The sequence below is a fragment of the Dermacentor silvarum genome, chromosome 8, assembly GCF_013339745.2.
Source record: "Dermacentor silvarum isolate Dsil-2018 chromosome 8, BIME_Dsil_1.4, whole genome shotgun sequence".
Classification (NCBI taxonomy): domain Eukaryota; kingdom Metazoa; phylum Arthropoda; class Arachnida; order Ixodida; family Ixodidae; genus Dermacentor; species Dermacentor silvarum.
In genome coordinates, this window is record NC_051161.1 from 35886362 (window position 1) to 35908042 (window position 21681).

Sequence of the window (21681 nt, forward strand, 5' to 3'; positions counted from 1 at the left end):
GAGGATGGCAGAAAACTAGGTGAGGTGATGAAGTTAGGAAATTTGTAGGCCAAAGTTGGAATCAGCTAGCGCAAGACAGGGGTAATTGGAGATCGCAGGGAGAGGCGATCTCCAATTCTCCTGCAGTGGACATAAATACAGGCTGATGATGATCATCATCCAGTAAAAATCACTACTCCTCTCATGCTGCAGGGCAGAGAGTGCTGGCTCTGCTGCGGGGTCTGAGCCAGCATCTCACCACCCGATTCCACTACTGGCGACTGACTCGTCGACAGACTCTTCCGAGCCCGAGATGGCGGCAGCGTCCGAGTCGGCGCTGCAGCCTGACCGCGTCTACTCGATTGTCACCGAGCGCGCTATCCAGTCCATGGTGTCCGAGTACAAGCGGCGCAAAACTAGGCACTCGATGCCGGCCCCCGTGCCCACGGCACCGCCATCAACAGCAGCGGGAACTCTCCGCCACCAGAGGTCGTCAGTAAGCAGCGTCATTAGCAAGAGGTCCTCCCTGTCCAAGGGCGCGTCGATGGGCTCCGAAGAAGGCGCAGCGCTAGCCGACAGCGGCGGCACTTCGCCTCCCCCACTGCCTACAGAGGTGGAAAACCAGCGCAGAAGCTCCATACTCAAGGTTGGTCAACATTTACAAGTGTTTTAATCTATAGGGCCAATTTACAGCGAGCCTAGAATTTTTCTTATCCTGCTTATACCATATTGCTCGGTTTTTTGCAACATTGCAGCTTGGCTATGCACACAGTATAGTATCAGCGACTATACATTAAAAAAAAGAAACAAATAACAAATGTTACCCCAGTCAGTACTTGTACTTGGGTCCACTACTTGAGGAATGGCTGTTCTGCAACAAAACTCATCCCTCTGATTGTAAAGCACTACACTGATTGGCATAGGTAGTTCTGGCATCACCTCCAAACTTTTCAGTGGAGCATGTTGCTTCACAATGACAGAGCCATATTAAAGACGTACCGGTATATGGTGCTGAAAGTCATGTTGTCATGGTAACACCTTGCTAGCCTGGCAAGACTCAGCAACTCACTCATGGGCACCCAGATCTTCATTGCAGGGCAGTGCACCATGCCAAATATTTTGGAGAAGGATGCAGGAAGAGGCTATTTGCTGTGATGTGTAAGTTTTTGAGATGATACAGAAGTCAAAATATAGGGGTTTTATGATTGTTTGTTCTTGTCTAGAATATGCAAATGGCAGTTTGTACTGAGGAGCACAATGCAGAATTATTGATAAGTCCTCCAATCTTCCTGTTACACTTGCAGGTTCTCACTGCTGAGAAGCTGTAGTTTTGGTTTCAGGACACAGGTCTGTTTTCTGACCCATGTGTATGATAACTTGACAATTGTACCAGGCTTTCCACTTTCAGACCCATGATGTAAAGAAAATTTTGTTTATGAATTAACAATTAGCCTTAGCTAGATTGTTTGTGTGAGCACTGTTCTAATGAAATGGTATATCATTTCAGTGCTAATTTTAGAATTTTCTTACTCAAACTTTGTACTCGGTGGTTGCCTAAACACACCAATGGCCACATCTACATCACCACCAATGGAGTTGCTGGTAAATAGAAGAGGGGATGAGAGATGTGGGCTGTTTTTCAGCTTGTATATTAAGGCTAAGGCATGATTGAGGAGTGATATGGGCACACAGTTCTTAAAGAGACAGGGTCTGCAGGGGAAGTATGCTCCTGTTTATGCTCTAGATGTGACACTGTCATTAAATGACTGCAGATGACACACAAATGCTGCAACAGGGTTGCCAAAATTGTTGACATCTTTTCTCTTCAGATACTTCTGTTATACTTGATATCCCATTCAACTTTTGTGCATGTACAAAGGTATCAAACAAGAAAAGTGGAGCTCTTGATCAAGTTTATTTGGAAACAACTTTTATTTCAACAGTTATTAAACACTTTTATTGTAAATTGTGATGTGAGAAAACACAATTGTCGCTAAACTTCACACTAATTTTGTTTCCTTTGTTTTTTCCTCTCTTTTTTGTAACAGGACACAGAAGCCCACATACAAGTCTGGTCCCAACTTGCTCAGTCTGTTCTTGAACTTCACCTTTCTCTTTGTGAGGCTGAGTTCTTGGCCCTAGTTCCTGTATTCTATGCAGGTGTTGAAGTGCTAATCAATTGTGGGCCTGCAGAGCCTGAGTTGAGGGCACTGACTGCTGACTGGCTGCATCGCGTGGCTCTCAGCTTAGGCTTCAGTGGCAGCCTGGCATCTTCCAGCAGCTTGCAGCGACGCATCTAAATCGTTGGAAACGAGCTTTGTATGTTGGTGTTCTCTATGAATTGACCTAAATGTCAAGCCCAGCTTTATTGTTGCTGAATTTTATCCGCTGGCACTACAACTTCTGAATAAGCTTCTAGTGATCATTCATTTTTTTTTAATTTCTGCCAACATTGCTGCCTATAGCTCACCTTGTGGGACCATTTTGGCCTGCTTGTTCCTAATTAGTTCTGCAGTATTGTAACAAGACACCAGTATGAAGCATTGCTATCTTTTTATTTGGTTTAAGGTGACAGATGCTTGCACAATATTACGCCTGAGCTCACTTTGGCCTCAATATGCTTGTCCTGCAGTTGATCCTAGAAGCAGCTTGACTTAGTTCACTTTACAACACACATATACAAATTAAGTTCCACTGTATTTTAGAGGAAGATCACAGGAGCTCCATTCACACAACACATTTTGGTTGTGCAGTAAACAGCGCTTTTATCACGAGGCATGCATGGCAATGTTTTTGAAGCTGGAGCAAACTGTATCTGGTTTGACCATATATTTGTTTGTACTGCATGTAACAAGATTACATAAAGAATGTTGATCATCCCATGTTTGATGGCATCACAGAGAACAACAATAGGCACATGTATACAGAATATGAGTGTTGCAGCCCAGAAGACTGTTCATATACATGAGCTGGCTCTGTTGTTCTATGTCTACTAGCTTTCAGTCACCTTTTCCTGTGATTCTTATTTTTATTTACTTTTTTGTTTGGTTTCCTGTCAGTGCTAGAATAGTCTGCCTTATCAGGTTGAATGTTCACTTATCCTCTCTTTCTCCTCTGACTTTGCTTTGTAGCACTATTTGTTGCAGTACTCACCCCCAAGAAACTAGTTTCTTTACCTTAAAAGACTTTCATGTAACTCTTCAACATCTGCTGACCCAAGAGATACCTTTATACAAAAGTCAAGTGCCGTTCAGACTGCACCAGAGCTGGGCATATCGTTTCATCTGCTTACACTGTGCCTAGTTAGGGTGCATAATTATTTGACGTTAAAAGTGTCACCAGAACCCAGTCGAGAGTTTGAGATAGTGTGCTCTCACATCAGTTAATGCAGTACCATGCGTAAACAAGCATATTCAGAGTTCTCTGTAGAATCTGTGCATTTAATTCTACTTTAAATGACATGTCTGTGTAAAAAATATTGAATGGGTTAAATAGTATACCTTTTAGCCTATCTAAATTCAAAAGAAAGGTGATAACTGAAACTGTGCTGGCATAAATTTCATCATTGGCATACGGCAAACCTCTCAGCATTTCCATTTACCTTCTGGAAAGCAATTCATTAGGGGTCATTTAATGCAATGGCGATGAGACTATCCTTAACTGTATGTACAAATTCAGTACGAATTGCAAACCATTTCTGACAACAAGTTCATATCCTAGTGCCTCGCAATCGTTTGACTTCCTTTGATTTTGCATCACACATATCTTAATAAAGGTGCACTGTTGCAGTGTGTTTGTGAAAATTTTTGCAATGTGCTGTGATGTATATTTCTATGGAGACAGAACATTAGTAATTAATCAAGTCGTGCTTTGTTTTGTAACATTGAAATCTTTGTTTTGCATTTTCTTTCTTTGTGAGTTGTGAATGAAAGTATCTTTTCTATTGACTCATTAAGATTCAAGTTCAGGAGAAACGGACATAATTTATTAGCCCATGTGGAAGTTGTTCTTAAAATAAAAGGGGAATACCTGTAAGTGACTTCAAGCTTTGTTCACTGTTGCCAGTTTTGCAATCAGTAATGGCTCTGCCGTGATGCTTATGATGTTTGTGCAGTGGTAAACTTCACTCATAGTGACCACTTGGGGTTTCAGACTTCTTGTGGCCCTCTTGAAGTCCAAAGAAATCTCTCATGCAGACCTCGATAAAAGTTCTTGAGATCTGTGAAGTAGCATTCAAAGCAATTGCACCTAAGTAAAAGTTTATCTGCTTGTTCTTTTGTGCTAGCCTTAGCTGTAATTGAAAGTCATGGACAGCAGTGGCACACTGACGGGGGGGGGGGGGGGGTTCGGGGGTTGTAACCCCCCCCTGAGGCCGGCTTAACCCCCCCTTTTAACCCCATTTCTTTCCTTGCGCATTTGAGTACTACAACTAAGATGTAAGACGTGCAATCGTCTGCACACTCGCAAAAAGCGCATTTTTTGACAATTTTCCGTGAAGAAATTGAAATTAGTGCTGTTTAGATGGTATTGGCAAACTGTCAACACCCCCCCTGGCAGAGATCCTGGGTGCACTACTGATGGACAGTGCTTTTGAGCAGTCCAACATTCTTTCAATTCCTGGGTAAACTTTACACTTTTTGTGACCATGTGCTAATTTTCATGGCAGGCATTTCACATGTATGAGCTATTAAGGTGCATTTCTTTTGCAAACTGTTTGTTGGATGTTGAATTTGTGTGTGTATGTCTTAGTATCCTTTTTTTTTTCATTTTTGCGTGGAGAACAGTCTAGGTTTGTGGTCAGTGGTTAGGTGCCAAAGGTTTTTATGTTCACGCAGATGCTAAGCACAGTTTGAGGGACAAGGGTAGTTATACGCATTTATACATATATATATATATATTTATATTGTGTATGCCCACGCAACTTGTCCACATCGCTAAGAACATTCAGGGTCAATGTGGAATCTCGAGCTGTTGTGTTTCATGTGATTAAACATCAAACGAAATCAATTTTGTCTGTCTTCTTAGTCTGGGTAAGTCACCGTGCACATTCCTAAACAGAGCCTATATTTCAGAAATGTTCTTGCAATAAGCCAGAATTGTAAGCTCTAGAATTTGGGAATGCAATTAAAGCATTCAAAGGCACAGCCATAACAACAGATTAGAGCTGATTAATATCAGATGCTGATTTATGGTAAAATATCGCCTGCATGAAAGTTAAAACAGAGGACTGTTGTCATGCTTTACGATTTTATTTGCAAGTCAAAGATTGGAACATATTCTATACTGCAAATAAGCTTGGCACCCTCCCGAGCTGAGGAGGGCAATTATGTTTTTAAGTATTCAATGCTTCCTAAAATGTAAGCATGATTCAAACGTACCCAATGCAGTCTAGAAAAGCGCAAATAACCCAAACTTAACAGACCGCAGGTGCTAACCCTACGCTTATTACAAACGGACACATACCCAAACCCCGCCAAACTCCACGTTCTCTATCCTGACGCGTACCCCAGCGACATGTGCCCCTCGTGCGGATACACGGCGCCACTCGCACACATGCTCTGGGAGTGTAGAACCGCTAATCCCGACTCTACCTCGGACAAGTGGGAGAAGTCCCTCAGAAGCTCGCTTCTCGCCGACCAGCCGTCCAGCAGGCCCACGAAGCGGCCGCCAAGTATTCCCTGTCGGTCCCTACATGGGAGACGCCCGCTACGCCCTAAGCACATCCTGCAGGACCCAAATAAAGTTTGTCCGGTCCAGAATATATTAAGAATGCCAATGGAGTCCATGGATAGTGTGCATCCAGCAGCACCTGCAAGATGCAGATGGCGCAATGAAGTGTATTGTACTAAGTATCTCAAACACACAAAAAAAAAGCCGGCAGATCCCATGCCCTGTGGGAATCGATGTTATGCGAAGCAGTGTGCGCCTACCAAGTTAATGAAACGACCATGAGAGCACCAAGACGTAGGCGGCTATTTCATGACATGCATGTCATAACATTCATGTCATCAGTCCTCAGCTAGGGGTCTCTTTAGCTACACCTAAGAGACCTTAAGGCAAAAGCCGTAGTCATGCTCATGACTATTACTTCTACCATCATCCTTTAGTGTTTCCTTCACTTAGTACCCACGTCCTAACCCATGTCAGTGGTTTTTGAGCGTTTGTATTTTTTCGCTTTTTTCGAGTCAGTCATTTTTGCTCAGTCATGGTCATGACTATGACTTCTACCATCATCCTTTACTGTTTCCTTCACTTAGTACTACGTCAGAACCCATTTCAGTGGCTTTTGAGCGTTAATCGTTTTTCGCAGTCATTGTCGTTTTTGCCGAGTCATGCTCATGACTATGACTTCTACCAGCATCCGTTAGTGTTTCCTTCACTTAGTACCCACGTCAGAACCCATTTCAGTGCTTTTTGAGTGTTAAGTCTTTTTCGCTGAGTCAATGTCATTTTTGCTCAGTCATGGTCATGACTATATATGACTTCTACCAGCATCCTTTAGCGTTTCCTTCACTTAGTACCCACGTCTTAACCCATTTCAGTGGTTTTATTGCGATAGCAATTATATGGACACTTCAACCGGAATTCTGCCGTCGCCGTGAGGTTCCGTAGAGATAAAATCTTCGCCGCGCGCCGTATGCCCGAGCGGAAGCCTGCGGGGACGCGCGCGCTATCACAGAGAGCGAAGGCACTCAATCTCCCACGCGCAAGCAAGGAAGCGGGAAGCCAGCGCCGGAGGGAGCGGTGGGGGGGCACTTCGACTCTGCCAACAACCGCGCTCGTCGCTCGCCCGCACCGTCTCTTATCTCCACACAGCTCTGACCTTTGTATGCGCTGTGCATTCGCCGCTCAGTTTCCGTTGAAGCGATAGACCGCACGTACCTTCGCCCGCTGCGGCGTATGCGCTTGCTGCCAGCGTTTTGACAGTCGTCTGCAGTCATTCAGTGTGATCTATTCATGTTTGTGCGCGCTCACACCACGCTTGTTCATTCAGTTAGTAATAGTCGGGCCACATTTTCCAACGCACGCTACACATGCAATGCTGACCGGATCAGCAGTGCAGCGCTACAGGTGTGTCCCTTCGCACGCGCTGCCCACGGGAAGCGCTTCTCATCAACACCACCGTTTCACACGCGCCTTCTCGTGGTTATCGAGTCTCTCTTCATGTCGGTCTACTTACGCCGCAGCACACCTGCTTACTTACTAAGCTCATGGTTACTACAATTCATATTGCTACTAAAGCCGCTCACCTTACTTCGTATGACATTGCTGTGTTGCTATCGCATTCATTGCTCCGCCCTTAGGGCGAAACTGTGACGTTTTTTTAGTGTTAATCGTTTTAGCTGGGTCATTGTCATGACCTACATGACACGCATGTCATGACATTTATGTCATGACCTATAACTTATGTTTTCCATACACTCCTGTCATACTATGCCAATTTTGGTACCTACCAAGTTAACGAAAAGACCATGAGAGCACCAAAACGTAGGCGGCTGTTTCATGACCTTACATGACACGTATGTCATGATATATCATTTATGTTCGTCATATTCTCTTGTCGTATGGAATTTTGGTACATAAGTTAACGAAACGAAGAGCACAAAGACTTCGACGGCTAGATAGATAGATACATATACTGTCAAAGTAGCAAATGTTCGCCAAGAAATGCGTCGCATTTTAAAAAAGTTGTCGCAGTTTCACCCAAAAGGCGAAGCATCAATTGCGATAGCAAATTAGTAGGGAGCTATACGGAGTAGGGAAAGTAGTTTTATGAGCTGTATAAACTTGGACATGCAGCAGCACCGGCAACACGCAGAACTGTTGTCGACGCCGTCGGCGTTTTGCCCGCGTTCGCATCAAACGCGCGCGGCGTTGGTGACTGTTGCCGGTGCCCCTCGGGGCGGCTCGGAGGTTTTCGACGAAGTGAGAACGGGACACTCGTCGAGCAGCGTCGGCAGTCTTTACCACCTTCTCGCCTCACAATGTTTTAACACGAAAGTGTTTTATTCCGGGGTCCACCAAGACTTCACTGACGTATTTCCGTCACGGAAATACGTCATAGAACATAATACAAAGAAAGAAACCAGAAGAAAAAGTTCCACAAACATGCAAAATTTGGGAATCGAACCCACGACCTCTCGGTCCGCGACGATAGATCGCCGAGCGTTTAACCCATTGCGCCACAAACGCATTCGCAGAGAGCTACACAGACGCGCCTTATATATCTAACACTCCTCCGTGTACCCGCGCTCTTGCTCGGGGCGGTGCCGCCGCCTATGAGCAGAAAAGAGAAGTACTGCATTATGACACTAAAGCCCGGGATACATGGAGCGAACTTTCTCGACGAACTTCACGCGTCAAGTAACGACGCGGCGACACGACGCAGGATGTTTGCTGTGTTGCAATACATGCGGCGAACGCCGCCGCGCGTTGGCCGCCGTGTTGGCGGCGGTCCCGGCCGCCCGCTTCGAACTGAATTTGGCGTTGTCCTTGTAGAATTCACTTAGTTGGAAGCAAATGACTGCGTAAACGGCTTTCGCTTAGTCTCAGGCCGCTTCGACGACAGAGTATTATGGATAACCTTGAGTAGTTTTCGAGATCGCTTCTCGTTTCGAACGCGTCTAAGCCTAGCGAAAGAAATATCCGATGCCAACGCCATCTATCGGGGAAGTCGGGAGATAGGCATGACGACAGCATGTGGCCTCTGAGATCAGAAGATTTCTGTTGAAGGTTGTTGTAGAGAGCTTGCACTGCTTGTCTGTTTCCTCGCAGATCAGCGGATATGGGATGTACAAATACAACGCGATTCCTGAGAAATCATACTAGGAACTACTCAATCGGTGCAGAGACATGCAGACACGGCAACACCAACGCGATTGCAGACGACGCGAAAAGGCGCGCGCGCGCGAAACACCAGCATGCATTGCGACCGGAACTAGTGCCTCCTGATTGGCTGTCGTCCACCGCTGCGCGCTAGACGCTTCCGGCGGCGGCGTTCGCCCGACGAAAATGTTTGGACAGGCAGATCGGCTGCGGACGGCAAATTTCTTGACGCCGGCCGTCGGACGTTCGCCGCCCGACGAAGTTCTTCGCTCGGACGCCGGTTATTCGCTCCATGTATTCCGGCCTTAACGCGCACCGACAGTGAACGCTTCGGTGGTCTCAGTACTACGACGCCTCGATGCCAGCATTCGAAGGGACGCTGGCATCAAGAAGCACTACCAACGCCACCTAGGTGGCGTTCACCGTACTCAGCACAGCGGAGCGTGGCCTCCGCAATTAGCTCTGAAAATGTTTCTGAAGTTGATCGCGGAGGCTGCAATTACGACGCGCTGTACGCGCTGATTTGACTCGGTGACGATTCAGTTACGTGCTTTGTCTTGCGCGTTGTATTAGTGTGTCAGTTACGTGCTTCGTCTTTCGCGTTGTGCTAGCGTGTGCAGCGTAGTGCAGCTTCCATATGCACGACGGTTGCTCATGGTCATCGACGTTGGTAGTCGTGATGGAGGAGACGTGCCACCAGGCGTCAGCGTGGGTGCATCAACGCCTAAGGGCGCTTTAGCCACAAAACACCAATAGACATTATATATCAATGTGCAATAAACATTACACTACTTCTGTGAAGACACGTTTCACTTTCGTGTTCTATACCGATTCCTATATAAGAGGGATCAACCACATTTTTTATATAAATAGGCATTTGGTGCCGCAGCTAAACGTCGCCTCCCCTCCCTCCCTCCCCCCACGGCCTTTCGCGCGTGGGAAGAAATCGCGTTTGCTCCATATACATGGTGATTGTAAAGGAGGAAAGAGACTCTTAATTCTGCAGCCCTTCATGGAGCACGGCGCAGAACGCGCGTTTGCTCTCTGCCGTGAGTTCGCTCCCCGTGAAAGCGCGCGTCCCTCGCGCCCGTTCACTCGCACATGCAGCATACGGCGCGCGGCGACGATTTCATCGCCATTGACGTCATACGGAACCTCACGGCGACGGCAACGCCGACAGTAGAAATCCGCTTTGGTGTGTCCACATAATTGCTATCGCAATAAAACGGATAAGTTGTAGGTTGCAAGCGATCGAGATATTTAAAGGTCAATTGCAATGAGGTACCGCCGTCGGCGCTCCTGACGCTGGGATTTTAAAGACCATCTGGTTAACGCGACCAGGCGGTCAAAAGCCTGCGCCGCTACCGACTCGCGAAGGGAAAGAAGGCAGCAGATCCAATGAGTTGGAATCTATATACGGCGAAGCTTTATAGAGGTGAGCGTCGCGCCTGTCTCGCTCACACCTCTCGCCGCGGAAAGCGCCATCGACACGAAACTGATAAACGAGCTTAATAAAAAAAAGGTACGCCGCAGTACGCGGCAGTGCTCGCAACGCAATAACCTAACGTAAGAGGCGCGCTAGTGCCAGCTGGGACTGAAGACGAAGAAGTCGCGTGGTGGAGAGCACGAGCAGCACGCGCATAGCCGAACATTCGAGACGCCACTTCAGCAGTGACGTCCACGCTCTGGATGCACAGGTTGCACTCGAGACGACTCGGGTTCCTGACACAGCCATTGTGTTCGAAGCATTGTCACACTGTGTCACACTGCACCTCCACTGGCATCGGCCCCAGAATCGTGAGCGTCATGGAACCCGATCTTCGGGCGCATGTGAACCTGCCCGTGGTGCTGGTCAACCGCGAGGGCCTGTACGTGATCATCGCCGTGCTGGGCGTCTCCAACCTGGGACGCGCCTGCGTCCTCACGTACTCGTTCACCAACTACAGCAGGCTGAAGCGGAAGGCTGAGGAGATACGAAACTACATGGCGGCGTCCTCCGGCGGCGCCAAAGCGGCCGCTGGCCAGAAAAGCGAGGGTTTTATTAGGCAGCCTTCTGAAGCTGGTCGTTCTAGAATAAGCGACGCACTCTCGTCGACTGTTCTGCTGGATGCTGGGAACGAGATCAGCATAGACCTGGAAAGGCTGCGCGCAGCAGGCGGTAACAAACGCGCCGTTTCCTATCTGGGCAGAAGCGACAACGACCTGGAGTTCACCGTACACGAGGCGTCTGGCGCAGCGATGGGACCGCTTCAGATCCGCGGCAGAAACGGCGACGCACCAGCTGAAGTGGCCACGGCAAGGGCGGTGGGCGTCGCGGTGGTCTACTCCATCATGGCAGGAAACGTCAGGAAGCGCACAAAGCCGAGCAATTTCGCCGAAGCTAAGTGAGCAAGGCAGGCGAACAAGCCCCGGATGACGTGCCAGGGCGTTGCCATTGTAGACAGCAAATGCAGGATATACAAAGATAGACAATTCGCATATTGTAAATGACATAATCGGAGATATGGCTTAAGGCGGCTAACCTTTCTGATTGCCTTTTCTGGGTATGGCCGCGCGCATAATTGAATAAACTCAGCGTTATGTTTGCGATTTGGACCTCTGTTTTTTTGGCATGCTGGCGTGTCGGGATGAACGACTGCGTTTATGCGATACCATTAGACGATTGATAGGTAACGACCGTTACTGTGGCCTGTCACTTCGTTCGCATGTCATTATTTTCCTATTCTTTATTGTTTTGCTTGCGCATAAAAGTTCGTTTAGTCCTTTAGTAACGCTTCGATTTCTATACGCGCACAATTTACATTGGTCTCCTTAGTGCATGCTTAACAGTGTGGATTTACAAGCACGTCTGTGGAGTGCACTCTTTGGTACATTGTCATCCTACTTTTGGACGCCGGCGCTCGTATACTTTTGGTTGCCATGGTCATCGCTTACGTGATGCCGCATAAATGAAAGCCGCAGCAGCAGGGTAACCGTACAGTATCGTTCAGCAAGGGTACAATATGGAAGTTTTGCGCCACGGCAAAACTTTCACGGTACCGCGGGCGCTAGCTATCGGTGGATATCGCCGCCGGGGATGCGTGCTTTAGTGATGCGTAGTGATGCGCGGAAGAGCGACACATCAGGTGGTGCTGGAGAGAAGTGGCGTAATGCTCTCTCCTAATATAGTACTCCATATATACCTACACTCCGTTCCATACTACAGTGCCTAGAACTACATTCTGGGCACTGTATCCATACATAGCACTCAACGATGTGGAAGTTACGCAAGAAGTTCGGGCAAGAGAAGTTATCACTCCGCGCGTTCCGTCCATGCTTCGCTCCGCGCCAACAGCGTTCGCTCGCGCCAGCATGCACGTGAGGCTCCTCGCGACGGGTTGCAAATAAAACCGAAAAGAACAACAAAATGTATTGGCTGTGGATTAACTCGGTTATGCCTGGGTGTGCGTAGCGAGAGGTACGGTTAATCTTATTGTTTAGCTTGGTTCTCTCTACGGTTACATCTTTATCGTTTAGCTTCGTACGTCTGAGTGTTTAGGTTTGGTTGTTACCTCTCGTTAAGTTATGGTTACAATAAAGATTAGACATTTTTGAAGTGTAACGCATTTATTTTGAATTTCATCTTGTTTCTCAATTGCAACAAAGACGGCCCGATGGTCGGTGAGGCGGGAGGATAAGGGTTTGTCGTCCAGTTACTTAAACACGTTTCGGGTGCTATCCACATCTGAATTCACTCGCCTGGCCGCTTCTCGTACTTAAACGCTTCTCGAGGCCTGCGGCTCGTTCTTCCTCCGTCACCTCGGCTCGCTGCCTCCTCTTGGTTTCGTTCCGACGACGAAGCCTGGCTTCTTTCAGTCTCTCCGATTCACTTTCTGTATCTGCCGACGAATTCCACCGAGCCGCCCCTTCTATATATACGATGCAACGCCGGCTCTTCCTCTGTTGCAACGCGGTTTCACCGGCTCCTCCTCTGACGTCATACCAGATGCAAGCGGCGAACGCTTGCAACACAACTGCGGTGGCGGCGGCGCGTCGCCGCGCCGTGGTAACTCCCCAGACCACACGTACGCTTGCAAACGCGCGCGAGCTCGCGTCCGCGCGCCCACGCATGCGCAGACGGTGCGGCACGGCTCGTACGCGTCGAAACGCGGCGCGATCTCGCTGATCAGCTCCTCCCAGTTATCGCGCGCCTGGGCTGCCTCGCGTCGGCGCGCCTGGCTACGCAGCGACGGCGCGGTACATTCAACTCTCAATTAAGCAGAATTATACCATGCAAGAAAGTGCTTCTTCTTCACTTTTTGGGCTGATCTAACAGCTCCAAAAAGATAAAAATTACGTTTATAAATATCGAAGCATTTTGAAGCACTGCCAACAACGAAATACGAAGTGGCGTCTGCCAAGGTGTAAACAACTGAGGCCAGTGAGCGCGCGCTGTCGCGCGTATTTGTGGATGCAAACCGCCATTCCTCGCTAGGCGCGGCAACCGCAAGGCGCGTAGACGCGAGCTTACGCGCGTCCGCAAGCGTACGTGTGGTCTGGGAGACGACGCCAGATGGCGTGGCGCTGCCAGCTGCAGCGGTTGCTAGGCAACGGCTCAGCTCGCAGTGCGGCCACCGGCCAAAGCGAAACGGGGAGAATGCGCCCAGTGTAGCTCTTGCTACAAAAGGTGAAAGCTTGCACTAGGCCGCGCAAAGCTCAAGACATAGCGAAGCTGGCCGATTGATTGCATATCTTGGATGTAGCTCTGTTCTCTCTTTCTTTCTTTCTTTGTCTCTTTCTTTCTTTCTCTCGCTTTCTTTCTATTTCTATCTCTCTATCTTCCTCTATTTCTCTCTCTCCATCTATTTCTTTCTCTCTCTCTCGCTCTCATTTTCTCTTTCTCTCTTCTAAAGGAAGTTGTGTTGCAATCGTCAGTACAATGCAACCATATGGTTCCCATAAATGCACATTCTGCAAGCGTGGCTGTATAGCGCAGTGGTTATGACGTTCGCCTTCGGTCTGTGAGCACCCGGGTTATTTATGTATGAGCGTCTCCGAACACTTAGCAACGGAAGTGGTAATCACCATCATAAATTAAATCAAGAAAATGTGCGTGAGGTGGAGCCGAACATTTTTGTCCTCTCTATCTTCAAGTATGCTTGGTCGACTCACAAGCAGGTAGTCGGGTAATTTTTTTAATGAAGAACCCGTAGGCACGAAGTCCAAGCAGGTAGGTGACAATGAAGTCAAAGAATGAAACACTGTTACACAACGTGTCTAAGAGTGCCAACACAAAACTATTACCCATGATAACGCGTGAATGGGCAAAACACATGAATAATGTCACGTAGTAGTGACGGTAGAGAAAACAGTCGCAAAACTGTGTATGGCGAAACTGGTTGTTTATTGGGCGAACCTGTGCCCACAAAAGCAAGCTACACTCAAAGCACAACGATAGCTGCGAACACAGTCGGCGATCGTCGAAAATCTGATCAGCGGCGAAGCGCGTCGGCTTTTATACCTGAGTCATCGAAGGTTCCAGATTAATCCCTGATGCCCGCGTGTCTTCCAGAAAGTTCTAGACAATTCGCGTCGGTCATACAATCAGATAACATAAGCGTCGGTGAAAACAGGCAACGGAAAGAAGCATCGATAACGTTCTAGAAACTTCCGATACAGGCGCCTCCTGCGCCGAGCGATAACGTTTAACATTTGTTAGCCGGTGGAAAGCGGCCACCGGTGAAAGGTAAACATGTATACGTGTCAATACTAAGGCGCACAAAGTTAACACAAGTAGGAAGGATACGTATTATTCGCTAAGGGGAAACCAGTAAAAAAAAAAAAAAAAAAAAACTGTCAGCCCTTCCACTGGGGTGGAGATTGAAGACCAGCGAAGCTGTAGTATGGTGGGAATTATGTATTTCCAGTTATGACTATTAAGATGTGATGGTGTAATTGGTCATTTGAACTATGAAATGAGAAATATATATGATCCGGTGGTTTTCATTTATTTAGTGACCACAGGGACCATGGTCTTATGGTCGCTACGGTACACTGCCATAGGGTGTACGGCAAAGGTTGGCACGTTCTTCATAAACATGTCACCAACGCCGCACGCGTTTGGTGCGAACGCGGCCAAAACGCCGCTGCCGTCGACAACAGTTGTGCGCGTTGTTTGTGTGACCGCACACAACCGCTGTCAAAACGGTGGCTACGTGACGAACGGCTTAACGCCGTTGTCGACAGGCGCGCGAGTGCCCAGAGAAAGTCGGCGGCAGAGGCCGGCAAGGCTGCGCGCATGCGCCGCAGTGGGAGAGAGGGCACGCACATGCACATTCTAGGGTGCCTCGATGCCCTCCTCGCCCACCACTCCCCTTCCACTGGAAAGTGGCGTTTGCTCTCCGCCGTGCGTTCGCTCCCCGTGAAAGCGCACGTCCCTCGCCCTCGCTCGCTTTCACTCGCACACACAGCATACGGCCAAAGAGAGTTTTTTTTTTTTTCTATTGCCGGACGCAGCGATCGAAAGGTGAGCCCTTAACAACTTCGCAGTAAAATGCTGATTTAAGTCATTTATAGTTCGCGGAAAGAAAGAGTACTCGTAGATGTTCTTACCAAAGTATCTCAAACACGAAAAAAAAAAAAAAAAAAGCCGGCAGATCCCACGCCCTGTGGGAATCAATGTTATGCGAAGCAGTGTGCAGGGAGCCTACCAAGTTAACGAAGCAACCATGAGAGCGCCAAGATGTAGGTGGCTCTTTCATGACCTACATGACATGCATGTCATAACATTCATGTCATCAGTCCTCAGCTAGGGGACCCTTTAGCTAAACCTAAAAGACGTTAAGGCGAAAGCCGTAGTCATACTCACGACTATGACTTCTGCCATCATCCTTTAGTGTTTCCTTCACTTAGTACCAACGTCAGAACCCATTTCAGTACTTTTTGAGTGTTAGTCGTTTTTCGCTGAGTCAATGGCATTTTTTCTCAGTCATCGTCATGACTATGACTTCTACCGGCATCCTTTAATGTTTCCTTCACTTAGTACCCACGTCAGAACCCATTTCAGTGGTTTCTGAGTGTTAATCTTTTTCGTTGGGTCATTATCATGACCTACATGACACGCATGTTATGACATTTATGTCATGACCTATCACTTATGTTCGTCATACACTCCTGTAATACTATGCCAATTTTGGTACCTACCAAGGTAACGAAAAGACCGTGAGAGCACCAAGACGTAGGCGGCTGTTTCGTGACCTACATGACACGAATGTCATGATATTCATGTCATGTCATATCATTTATGTTCGTCATATACTCTTGTCGTCGTATGCCAATTTTGGTACATAAGTTAACGAAACGACCATGAGAGCACAAAGACTTAGACGGCTAGATAGATAGATAGATAGATAGATAGATAGATAGATAGATAGATAGATAGATAGATAGATAGATAGATAGATAGATAGATACTGTCAAAGTAGCAAATGTTCGCCAAGAAATGCTTGGCATTTAAAAAAAAAACTGATAAGTTGTAGGTTGCAAGCGATCGAGATATTTATAGGCCAACTGCAATGAGGTACCGCCGTCGCCGCTCCTGACGGTCTTTAATATCGCAGCATCTGGTTAACGCGACCAGGCGGTCAAAAGCCCGCGCCGCTACCTACTCGCGAAGGGAAAGAAGGCAGCAGATCCAACGAGTTGGAATCTATACGGCGAAGCTTTATAGAGGTGAGCGTCGCGTCTGTCTCGCTCACACCTCGCGCTGCGGAAAGCGCCATCGACACGAAACTGATGAACGAGCTTAATAAAAAGAGGTACACTGCAGTAAGCGGCATTGTTCGCAACGCAATAACCTATCGTAAGAGGCGCGCTAGTCCCAGCTGGGACTGAAGACGAAGAAGTCGCGTGGTGGAGAGCACGAGCAGCACGCGCATCGCCGAACATTCGAGACGCCATTTCAGCAGTGACGTCCACGCTTTGGATGCACAGGTTGCACTTGAGACGACTGACGTTCCTGACACAACCATCGGTTTCGAAGCATTTCCACCGTGTCACACTGCACCTCCACTGGCATCGGCCCCAGAATCGTGAGCGTCATGGAACCCGAACTTCGGGCGCATGTGAACCTGCCGGTGGTGCTGGTCAACCGCGAGGGCCTGTACGTGATCATCGCCGTGCTGGTCGTCTCCAACCTGGGACGCGCCTGCGTCCTCACGTACTCGTTCACCAACTACAGCAGGCTGAAGCGGTACGCCGAGGAGGTACGAAACTACATCGCGGCGTCCTCCGGCGGCGCCAAGGTGGCCCCTGACCAGAAGAGCGGCGCTTTCATTCGGCAGCCTTCTGAAGCTGGTCGTTCTAGAATAAGCGACACACTCTCGTCGACTGTTCTGCTTGATGCGGGGAACGAGATCAGCATAGACCTGGAAAGGCTGCGCGCAGCAGGCGGGAACAAACGCGCCGTTTCCTATCTGGGCAGAAGCGACAACGACCTGGAGTTCACCGTACACGAGGCGTCTGGCACAGCGATGGGACCGCTTCAGATCCGCGGCAGAAACGGCGACGCACCAGCTGAAGTGGCCACGGCAAGGACGGTGGGCGTCGCGGTGGTCTACTCCATCATGGCAGGCAACGTCAGGAAGCGCGCAAAGCCGAGCAATTTCGCCGAAGCTAAGTGAGCAAGGCAGGCGAACAAGCCCCGGATGACGTGCCAGGGCGTTGCCATTGTAGACAGGAAATGCAGGATATACAAAGATAGACAATTCGCATATTGTAAATGACATAATCGGAGATATGGCTTAAGGCGGCAAACCTTTCTGATTGCCTTTTCTGGGTATGGCCGCGCGCATAATTGAATAAACTCAGCGTTATGTTTGCGATTTGGACCTCTGTTTTTTTGGCATGCTGGCGTGTCGGGATGAACGACTGCGTTTACGCGATACCATTAGACGATTGATAGGTAACGACCGTTACTGTGGCCTGTCACTTCGTTCGCTTGTTATTATTTTCCTATTCCTTATTGTTTTGCTTGCGCATAAAAGTTCGTTTTGTCCTTTAGTAGCGCTTCGAATTCTATAGGCGCACAGTTTCCATTGGTCTCCTTAGTGCATGCTTAACAGTGTGGATTTACACGCACGTCTGTGGAGTGCACTCTTTGGTACATTGTCGATCGTCCTACTTTTGGACGCCGTCGCTCGTTTACTTTTGGTTGCCATGGTCATCGCTTACGTGATGCCGCATAAATGAAAGCCGCAGCAGCAGGGCAACCGTACAGTATCGTTCAGCAAGGGGACAATATGGAAGTTTTGCGCCACGGCAAAACTTTCACGGTACCGCGGGCGCTAGCTATCGGTGGATATCGCCGAAGGGGATGCGTGCTTTAGGGATGCGTAGTGATGCGCGGAAGGGCGACACATCAGGTGGTACTGGAGGGAAGTGGCGTAATGCTCTCTCCTAATATAGTACTCCATATATACCGACACTCCGTTCCATACTACAGTGCCTAGAACTACATTCTGGGCACTGTATCCATACATAGCAGTCCAGTCAACGATGTGCAAGCTACGCAAGAAGTTCGGTCAAGAAAAGTTATCACTCCGCGCGTTCCGTCCATGCTTCGCTCCGCGCCAACAGCGTTCGCTCGCCCCAGCCTGCACGTAGGGCTCCTCTCGACGGGTTGCAAATAAAACCGAAAAGAACAACAAAAAGTATTGGCTGTGGATTAACTCGGTTATGCCTGGGTGTGCGTAGCGAGAGGTACGGTTAATCTTATTGTTTAGCTTGGTTCTCTCTACGGTTACATCTTTATCGTTTAGCTTCGTACGTCTGAGTGTTTAGGTTTGGTTGTTACCTCTCGTTAAGTTATGGTTACTTAAAGATTAGACATTTTTGAAGGGTACCGCATTTATTTTGAATTTCATCTTGTTCCTCAATTGCGACAAAGACGGCCCGATGGTCGGTGAGGCGGGAGGATAAGGGTTTGTCGTCCAGTTACTTAAACACGTTTCGGGTGCTATCCACATCTGAATTCACTCGCCTGGCTGCTTCTCGTACTTAGACGCTTCTCGAGGCGTGCGGCTCGTTCTTCCTCCATCACCTCGGCTCGCTGCCTCCTCTTGGTTTCGTTCCGACGATGAAGCCTGGCTTCTTTCAGTCTCTCCGATTCACTTTCCGTATCTGCCGACGAATTCCACCGAGCCGCCCCTTCTATATATACGATGCAACGCCGGCTCTTCCTCTGTTGCAACGCGGTTTCACCGGCTCCTCCTCTGACGTCATACCAGATGCAAGCGGCGAACTTGCAACACAACTGCGGTGGCGGCGGCGCGTCGCCGCGCCGTGGTAACTCTAACAGACGACGCCAGATGGCGTGGCGCTGCCAGCTGCAGCGGTTGCTAGGCAACGGCTCAGCTCGCAGTGCGGCCACCGGCCAAAGGGAAACGGGGAGAATGCGCCCAGTGTAGCTCTTGCTACAAAAGGTGAAAGCTTGCACTAGGCCGCGCAAAGCTCAAGACATAGCGAAGCTGGCCGATTGATTGCATATCTTGGATGTAACTCTGTTCTCTCTCTCTTTCTTTTTTTGTCTCTTTCTTTCTGTCTTTGTCTCTTTCTTTCTCTCGCTTTCTTTCTATTTCTATCTCTCTATCTTTCTCTATTTCTCTCTCTCCATCTATTTCTTTCTCTCTCTCTCGCTCTCGTTTTCTCTTTCTCTCTTCTAAAGGAAGTTGTGTTGCAATCGTCAGTACAATGCAACCATATTGTTCCCATAAATGCACGCGTCTGCAAGCGTGGCTGTATAGCGCAGTGGTTATGACGCTCGCCTTCGGTCTGTGAGCACCCGGGTTATTTATGTATAAGCGTCTCCGAACACTTAGCAACGGAAGTGGTAATTACCATCATGAATTAAATCAAGAAAATGTGCGTGAGGTGGAGCCGAACATTTTTGTCCTCTCTATCTTCAAGTATGCTTGGTCGACTCACAAGCAGGTAGTCGGGTAATTTTTTTAATGAAGGACCTGTAGGCACGAAGTCCAAGCAGGTAGGTGACAATGAAGTCAAAGAATGAAACACTGTTATACAACGTTTCTAAGAGTGCCAATACAAAACTATTACCCATGATAACGCGTGAATGGGCAATACACATGAATACTAAGGCGCACAAAGTTAACACAAGTAGGAAGGATACGTATTATTCGCTAAGGGGAAACCAGTAAAAAAAAAAAAAAAAAAAAAACTGTCAGCCCTTCCACTGGGGTGGAGATTGAAGACCAGCGAAGCTGTAGTATGGTGGGAATTATGTATTTCCAGTTATGACTAATAAGATGTGATGGTGTAATTGGTCATTTGAACTATTAAATGAGAAATATATATGATCCGGTGGTTTTCATTTATTTAGTGACCACAGGGACCATGGTCTTATGGTCGCGACGGTACACTGCCATAGGGTGTACGGCAAAGGTTGGCACGTTCTTCATAAACATGTCACCAACGCCGCACGCGTTCGGTGCGAACGCGGGCAAAACGCCGCTGCCGTCAACAACAGTTTTGCGCGTTGTTTGTGTGACCGCACATAACCGCTGTCAAAACGGTGGCTACGTGACGAACGGCTTAACGCCGTTGTCGACAGGCGCGCGAGTGCCCAGAGAAAGTCGGCGGCAGAGGCCGGCAAGGCTGCGCGCATGCGCCGCAGTGGGAGAGAGGGCACGCACATGCACATTCTAGGGTGCCTCGATGCCCTCCTCGCCCACCACTCCCCTTCCACTGGAAAGTGGCGTTTGCTCTCCGCCGTGCGTTCGCTCCCCGTGAAAGCGCACGTCCCTCGCCCTCGCTCGCTTTCACTCGCACATACAGCATACGGCCAAAGAGAGTTTTTTTTTTTCTATTGCCGGACGCGGCGATCGAAAGGTGAGCCCTTAACAACTTCGCAGTAAAATGCTGATTTAAGTCATTTATAGTTCGCGGAAAGAAAGAGTACTCGTAGATGTTCTTACCAAAGTATCTCAAACACGAAAACACGAAAGAGATTACTACGTATCTCAAACACGAAAAAAAAAAAGCCGGCAGATCCCACGCCCTGTGGGAATCAATGTTATGCGAAGCAGTGTGCAGGGAGCCTACCAAGTTAACGAAACAACCATGAGAGCACCAAGATGTAGGTGGCTCTTTCATGACCTACATGACATGCATGTCATAACATTCATGTCATCAGTCCTCAGCTAGGGGACCCTTTAGCTAAACCTAAAAGACCTTAAGGCGAAAGCCGTAGTCATGCTCACGACTATGACTTCTGCCATCATCCTTTAGTGTTTCCTTCACTTAGTACCAACGTCAGAACCCATTTCAGTGCTTTTTGAGTGTTAGTCGTTTTTCGCTGAGTCAATGTCATTTTGGCTCAGTCATCGTCATGACTATGACTTCTACCGGCATCCTTTAGTGCTTCCTTCACTTAGTACCCACGTCAGAACCCATTTCAGTGGTTTCTGAGTGTTAATCTTTTTCGTTGGGTCATTATCATGACCTACATGACACGCATGTTATGACATTTATGTCATGACCTATCACTTATGTTCGTCATACACTCCTGTAATACTATGCCAATTTTGGTACCTACCAAGTTAACGAAAAGACCGTGAGAGCACCAAGACGCAGGCGGCTGTTTCGTGACCTACATGACACGAATGTCATGATATTCATGTCATGACATATCATTTATGTTCGTCATATACTCTTGTCGTCGTATGCCAATTTTGGTACATACGTTAACGAAACGACCATGAGAGCACAAAGACTTAGATGGCTAGATAGATAGATAGATAGATACTGTCAAAGTAGCAAATGTTCGCCAAGAAATGCTTGGCATTTTAAAAAAAAACTGATAAGTTGTAGGTTGCAAGC

General features: G+C 48.1%; 2 protein-coding genes across 3 annotated transcripts in view; both read left to right on the forward strand.

The window, feature by feature from the left end:
- Nucleotides 1-4987, forward strand: part of LOC119461011 (brefeldin A-inhibited guanine nucleotide-exchange protein 3) — a 106993-nt gene extending 102006 nt beyond the window's left edge. For both annotated transcript variants that reach the window (XM_037722181.2, XM_037722182.2), the window contains 2 exons: nucleotides 193-625; nucleotides 2028-4987. In XM_037722181.2, coding sequence (XP_037578109.1) covers nucleotides 193-625; nucleotides 2028-2279 — 685 coding nt within the window. In that variant the 3' untranslated portion in view covers nucleotides 2280-4987. The remainder of the gene's footprint in view (nucleotides 1-192; nucleotides 626-2027) is intronic.
- A 5464-nt stretch (nucleotides 4988-10451) lies between these two features.
- On the forward strand, nucleotides 10452-17647 carry LOC125947414 (uncharacterized). Its single transcript, XM_049672095.1, has 2 exons — nucleotides 10452-10502; nucleotides 16777-17647. Exon 2 carries the CDS (start codon nucleotides 16884-16886, stop codon nucleotides 17463-17465), a length of 582 nt encoding a protein of 193 aa, XP_049528052.1. The 5' UTR covers nucleotides 10452-10502; nucleotides 16777-16883; the 3' UTR covers nucleotides 17466-17647.
- Nucleotides 17648-21681: the final 4034 nt, after the last annotated feature.